This window comes from Adiantum capillus-veneris, chromosome 27, assembly GCF_014529385.1.
Source record: "Adiantum capillus-veneris isolate H3 chromosome 27, ASM1452938v2, whole genome shotgun sequence".
Classification (NCBI taxonomy): domain Eukaryota; kingdom Viridiplantae; phylum Streptophyta; class Polypodiopsida; order Polypodiales; family Pteridaceae; genus Adiantum; species Adiantum capillus-veneris.
Genome location: NC_140957.1, coordinates 129,066,060 through 129,073,067, shown reverse-complemented (window position 1 = coordinate 129,073,067; position 7,008 = coordinate 129,066,060). Strand labels below are relative to the sequence as shown.

The 7,008-nt window shown below is 43.6% G+C and overlaps 1 protein-coding gene across 2 annotated transcripts; it reads left to right on the top strand.

Moving 5' to 3' along the window:
* Positions 1-1,050: 1,050 nt before the first annotated feature.
* LOC147422751 (uncharacterized) lies at positions 1,051-3,623 on the top strand. Of its 2 annotated transcripts, none has more exons than XM_086503299.1 (3): positions 1,051-1,624; positions 2,350-2,735; positions 2,839-3,623. In XM_086503299.1, exons 1-3 carry the CDS (start codon positions 1,460-1,462, stop codon positions 3,299-3,301), a joined length of 1,014 nt encoding a protein of 337 aa, XP_086359425.1. In that variant the 5' UTR covers positions 1,051-1,459; the 3' UTR covers positions 3,302-3,623. The 2 variants fall into 2 exon arrangements, with proteins under 2 accessions (XP_086359425.1, XP_086359426.1); XM_086503300.1 differs by having other exon boundaries at positions 1,052-1,624; positions 2,851-3,623.
* The last annotated feature ends 3,385 nt before the right edge of the window (positions 3,624-7,008 follow it).

The window sequence follows — 7,008 nt, the reverse complement described above, 5'->3', positions numbered from 1 at the left end:
AGGTGTGGGGTGGAAGCATCGGGAAGTCTACTTGGAAAGAGTTTGAGAATGTCCAAAAGCGTTTTCTCACCAACTTTCTCCAAGTCAAAACACAAACACCCTACATGCTCTTACTTCTTGAGTCCGGATTGCTTCCCATTGAGGTCTTGGGCATGCAAAGGGTTGTGGAGTACATGCGTAAGACACAACGTAGCCCTTTGCATCGACTTCCTAGAATCGCATATGAAGCAAGTCAAATGGTTCAAAAGACATGCAAGAGCAAAATACTAAGTTCGGGGTGGATGCTTGATATCAAGAAATGGTTTGGAAGATGGAATGCATGTCACTTGGTCAAGGATGCGTCGATCGACTCCCAAGTTAATGAGGCCTTTTTGCAACGCCAATGTATCACGGCTTGGGAGAAATCCGGAGGTTCTCGCTTCAGCCATTACACCACACACGTTGCCCCAAACTACAAATCTCTCTTCTTCTCGGAACGAGGTAACCGAACCCATTCCTACATCTTTGAGCCCATCCCGTTGAGTGCGATCCGCACAATTGCCTCCATTCGTCTTAGCTCCCATTCTCTACGCTGCGAGACGGGACGTTGGGGCACTGACGAGGAGTGTCATCGACTTTGCACCTTATGCCCTCGTCAAGTGCGAGAGAGTGAGTACCACACACTACTTGAGTGCTCAGCTTTTGATCACATTAGGTCCTCTTTTCCCCATATATTCAGACATGATCTCTCCCTACATACCTTCCTCTCCCAACCACGATGTGGACTCTTTATTGCGACGCTCATTTCAGTCATTTTTGAGCATCGAGAGTCACTTATGAACTCCACTCACACCACGTGACATGTTCATTTGGTCCCATAGGCCATATTTGACCTCCCAAGACGATAATAAAACTATCTATCTATCTATCTATCTCTCTCTCTCTCTCTCGGGATAGTTTCCCACGACGCTAAAACTCTCTTCTTCTTCTTCTTTTATCTCTCTCTCTCAAGTTAGAACACCCACTACTCTCCAATTCCAAACACAACATTATTGAAGCGTTCAAAGTCTTTTGGAATTGACTCTCGCGCGTCTCTCTCTCTCTCTCTCTCTCTCTCTCTCTCTCTCGGCCTCGGCATCGGCCTCTGCGCCATCATCGCCATAGCTACCGTGGTCTTTCTCCTTGACTTAGCGCTCTCTCTCTCTCTCTCTCTCTCTCTCTCTCTAGTATTGAAGCTCATCAAGAGCTTGCTTTTGGTCCTTCCACAGATAGAGCAGCATATATACCTGAGTCGGGGAAGGGGAGAGACAAGACCAGACTGTGGATGAAGGCTTGCAGAGGAAGAGAGCCGTCGCTTTGCAGGCGTTAATAAGCTCATGCAACACTCTGTGGCCTCTCTCTCAACACCATCAAGAGCAGACGTTTTTCCATGCTAGTCCACATGGGTGTGCCCTGATCCGCTCTACAAGCCCTACCGGAGATGGGTGCGGACTACTATAGCGTTCTGAAAGTGGGTCGTAATGCTTCTGAGGATGACCTCAAGAGAGCTTATAGGAAGCTGGCGATGAAATGGCATCCTGACAAGAACCTCACCAATAAGAAGGAGGCAGAATCTAAGTTCAAGAAAATCTCAGAAGCATACGAAGTAAGTGCATTCTTTTCCAATCTCGACCGTACCCCCGACACCCTTATCATACAATGCATCTCCTCGATTTGGTAAATGAGGGTCTGTTTTCAATGGATACATGTGCATGAATGATACCCGAGTGTCTATTTGTGTATTGCTCTCTACTGCTTGATGCATATTAGCAGCATCTAGTGAGGCTAAATTTGGCAGCATTGCAAGGACAAAAGGGTTCCCCTTTTCATTTCGCACATACATCATGCTTGTTTGTCTATGCATCGCAAGTGCGAAGAAATGGAAATAGGGATCGATGTGTGCATCAATCCTATAGACAATTGTATGTGGGCAACGGCAAAGCTACATGTACAAAATTTCTCTTTTAAAGATCCCTACTTTCAAGCAGCCACTGTAAAGAAATTCTCCATCTATACATGGGCGCAATGCATGTGCTCATGAGTTGCACATAAACCTTAAAATTGATCAAGGATTAAAAGAGCTTATAATGATAGATTATTGGTGATGAAATTTTTGAGACCATAAAAGCAGTGTCCAATACATAAGCTTCTTGTGCAGGTAATTCTGCCAGTGGGCATGTTATAAAGCAGATCAAAGGAGTGTCTTATATTGCTTTTTACTTTAACAGAACGTCTAAATTTGATTGTTGTATTTGTATGTTTAAAGCCTTAAATCACACACTTTAGGAGACCTCATGTGCTAACTGGTTGCCATTTTTTTGGTGTGTGGAGGTCTTAAGCGATCCACATAAGCGCTCCATTTATGACCAGTATGGTGAGGAAGGGCTGAAGGATATGCCGGTGGACACTTCTGCTGGAGGATACACAGACCGCAATTCCTCCAGCTCATACAAATTCAACCCAAAAAATGCACAAGATGTCTTCTCAGAGTTTTTTGGTGACTTCAATCCGTTCGGCACCCCGAATGGTCCCTCCTTTATGAGGAGTAAGAGTGCACGTTCTCCATTCCGAGATGGGTCTTTTAGCAATGAAGGAACTTCCAGTGTTCCCCGAAAGGCGCAGCCTGTTGAGAGCAAGCTACCTTGCACTATGGAAGAGCTTTACAATGGTGCCGTGCGCAAAATGAAGATATCTCGCAACGTGTTGGGTGCTGGTGGGTAAGTGTACCCATTGCTTCCAAATCATATAACCCAATGTCTGGGATACTGCTTTCTGTTGTTGGGTGGGGTATTGATACCATTGGTTGTTTTGTATGCGGAGATATTACAACAGGAAGGCGATGACAGTGGAGGAAGTTTTGACCATCAATATCAAGCCAGGTTGGAAGAAGGGCACAAAAATCACATTCCCAGAGAAAGGGAACGAGCAACCAGGTGTGGTTCCAGCAGATTTGATTTTTGTGATTGATGAGAAACCGCACGAGGTATTCAAAAGGGACGCGAATGATTTAATAATTGTGCAAAAGATTTTGCTGGCTGAGGCACTGGGTGGCTCTACAATTTCTGTTCCTTTGCTTAATGGAAGGATGCTCAGTGTCCCTTTGACTGAGGTCATCTATCCGGGCTACGAGAAGGTGATACCGAAAGAGGGCATGCCCATTGCCAAGGAGCATAACAAGAAAGGAAATCTTAGGATTAAATTCGACATCAAGTTTCCAACACGGTTGTCTGCAGATCAGAGATCCAGCCTTAAAAGAATATTGAATGAGAATGGGCCTCTATGATATCTTGGCATGGAGAGGCAAGCCTTTGCTCTGCAATAGGCAATTTGCTGATCTGGGTCATCATGTGAGCTCATAATGAAGGGAAGAGATCTACAACCCACTTTGGAAACGGTCACTGCGGACCAGATGAGAGTCAGCTTGATGGCATGAGTATGCGTAAATAAGCGTAGCCGTGAATACATCTGCACTCATTGAGCTGTCCGTATCCACCTGCTTGTCGGAGGTCAAGGCAAACCATTCTCAATTGTACAGAAACCTCAGGTTTTTTGTTAGATTCCACATGGTTCCATTAAATGAACTTTTTTTGCAATGTTCTTGTGCACACGAGCTCTATGAGAGGGAGAGAAATAGAAATAGAAATATTGGATTACCGTCTGTTAAAGGCCATGTTGGCCGATGAGACAAATAGTATGCAATGATCTCCATGGAGAGAGAGAGAGAGAGAGAGAGAGAGAGAGAGAGAGAGAGAGAGAGAGAGAGAGATTTTATTATCGTCCTCGGAGGGAAAGTTTCCTCTTTCAACAATGAGCATGCTTTTGTAGTTGGGCGTAATGTGGGTGGTGTAGTGTATGAAGCGTGACCCATTGGATTCTTCTTAAGTTGTAATACATTGACGTTGTAGAAAAGCTTCATTCACTTTGGAGGCATCATGTAGCAAGTGTAATGCATCCCTCCCAAACCACTTCTTTATGTCTTGCATCTATACTGTGCTCAAAATCTTGCTTTTATGCGTCTTTTGACCTTTTTTGCTTGCTTCCCATGCAATTGTAGGAAGTCAACATGAAGGGTTGCGACTAGAACGTTGGGGCAATGGGGAAGAGTCAATTCAACTTTGCACATTATGCTCATGTAAGTTTAGGAGTTTGAGTACCACACACTACTAGAGTGCTCAGCTTTTGGTCACATCCGAACTTGCTTCCCTCACATTTTTAGCCATGACTTCGATCTACACATTGTCCTCTCCCAACCACAATGTGGGCTCCCCATTGCGACTCTCATCACCACAATTTTGGAGTATCGAGTCACTCATTAGCAACACACATACTACATCACATGTAACTTTGGTCCCATAGGTCATATTCGACCTCCAAGGATGATAATCAAATCTCTCTCTCTCTCTCTCTCTTAGATGATGCACTTTATTCACCCAAAAAGTCCTTTAGTTTGAGTATCACACCCTATTTGAGTGCTTATGTTTTGATTATATTAAGTCTCTCTCTCTCTCTCTCTCTCTCTCTCTCTCTCCTTTGACATGTTTATCTCAAATTTTAGGGTCGGTATCTGGTACCCTTCTTGTTTGAGGAAGACGATGCTCAATAAACTCCCTCTCTTTCAGATCACTTAGCTCTCTTTGCAAGGGAGGATAGGGAGTTAAGGCATTGGTGAGGCATCTACTGACTATGTACTTTATTCCCCCAAAGAATTGTTGAGTTTGAATATCACACCCAACTTGAGTGAAGTTTCCAAAGGATGGTTCAGTTTGGGCCATATAAAGATTGCAGCTTGTGCATAGTTATGTTTGTGGACCCATGCAAACTCCGTCCTTGGGCAATTACCTTTACTTCGTGACTTATTGATGATTACTCCAGGCATGCATAGGTATTTCCGCTTAAAGCGAAGTGCAAAGTTTTTATGTGCTTCAAACAATTTTTGGCTATGGTTGAAAATATCTTGAAATGTACTATGGGCACCCTCCATTCTGATCGAGGGGGGGAGTATATGTCTCATGAATTCAATGCATTTCTGGCTAGTCGTGGGATAAAACACCAATGTACAATGCATTATACACCTCAGCAAAATGGTGTTGCTGAGAGGAAAAACAGGTCACTTACGAAAATGGCACGATGTATGCTCAAAAGTCAAGCTTTGACGCATTCTTTTTGGCTTGAGACCATCATGTGTACCACTTATGTACTAAACAGGTATCCTATGAAAGCTTTGCAGTCTCTCTCTCTCTCTCTCTCTCTCTCTCTCTACATACATACATGTATATGTATGTATGTATCTATTCTTTGGTCCCTATCCAAAACTTTAGGTTTGGTCTCTAGTACCCTTGTTATTTGAGGAACATCATGCTCGATAAACTCTCTCTTCTCTCTCTCTCTCTCTCTCTCTCTCTCTCTCAATTTTGCACTTTATGCACCAAAAAAGTTCTTGAGTTTGAGTATCACACCCTATTTGAGTGCTTATGTTTTGATCATATTAGGGCTCTCTCTCTCTCTCTCTCTCTCTCTCTCTCTCTCTCTTTCTCTATGCATTGGGTATTACCTCTACCCACTCTCATCAAAAGCTTGTTCAATTGATGCTCGCTAATCTCTCTCTCTCTCTCTCTCTCTCTCTCTCTCTCTCTCTCTCCGCCCCCGCCCCCGCCCCCGCCCCTCCCCCCGCCCCCCCCCTTTCGGCATGTCTATCTCAAACTTTAGAGTCGGTGTCTAATACCCTTCTTGTTTGAGGATGATGATGCTCGGTAAACTCCCTCTCTTTCAGATCTCTTAGCTCTCTCCCCAAGGCAAGATACGGAGTTAAGGCATTGGTGAGGCGTCTACTGACTATGTACTTTATGCCCCCAAAGAATTGTTGAGTTTGAGTATCACACCCTCCTGGAATGCTCAGCTTTATATCACATTAGGGCTTGCTTTCTTCACATTTTCAACTGTGCTCTCTGCCTACACACATTCCTCTCACAACCACAATGTCAAGACAACAATGTGGAATTTGAATCACGACCCTCATTTCCACAATTCTTGAGCATTGACTCACCCACATGGCCCTTGTGCTTCCTCCTCCTCCTCCTCCTCCTTCTTCTTCTTCTTCTTCTCTCTCTGTCTCTCTCTCTCTCTCTCTCTCTCTCTCTCTCTCTCTCTCTCTCAATGTGTGTGTGTGTGCATTGGGTATTACCTCTACCCACTCTCATCAAAAGCTTGCTCAATTGACGCTCAATATCTATCTAATCTCTCTCTCTCTCAATCATAATTTCTTCACCCGAACTCCAATTTGGGTGATCTATAGCCTCAATTGAAGAACACGTCACCTTCTACGCATTGATGTAAAGACATAAATTTTTAGACTTGTAAGAGGTGTTTTTGTAGCAACATTTTTTAAGTGAACTAATTCAAAAAAGTTGAATCTCATCTCTTATTTTACATACAATGTCCTTCGGCACTTGCAAAGGTTCTTCTTCTTCAACAAAATCTATAATCATTGTAGAAAATGATCCAAAATCTCCTAAGTGTGGAGACAACAACACAACCACTTAACCAATGACATTGAAAATTATGATCATGACATACTTGGTATTGTTGCAAGAGACCGTAAACAAAAAAGGTGAAGACTTACGGGCACTTGCAATGGAGAAGGGCACGCTAAGGGTTCTTCTGGTTAAGAATGAGAATCTCAAGAGAACACTTGAGATGCAAACAACACGTTTGATGCAATTTTAAGAGGAAGTTAAGGAATGGAAACGCTCTCTTGCGGACTTTAATGCTTTGGAGGAGAGCATGAGCAAAGTAAAGCATGAGCATGTATTGAAAGAGGAGAAATTCGACACCATGAGACGGGATGTATGCGACATGAAAAGTGTATGCACAAACAAGTCTTGGGCTGATGTATGTGGTAGCAATGTGGTTGCTAATTCCTCCCTCATGCAAGCTACGGCTCAAACAAAGAATGTTGAGAATTTGGATGTGGAGGATTGAAGTGTCATGTGC

Bases quoted from the DNA above. Each gene is read 5' to 3' on its own strand.
- LOC147422751 (XM_086503299.1), top strand. From the start codon at position 1,460: ATGGGTGCGGACTACTATAGCGTTCTGAAAGTGGGTCGTAATGCTTCT. The intron at 1,625-2,349 runs GTAAGTGCATTC...TGGTGTGTGGAG, and splicing joins AAATCTCAGAAGCATACGAA to GTCTTAAGCGATCCACATAA. The intron at 2,736-2,838 runs GTAAGTGTACCC...TTGTATGCGGAG, and splicing joins AACGTGTTGGGTGCTGGTGG to ATATTACAACAGGAAGGCGA.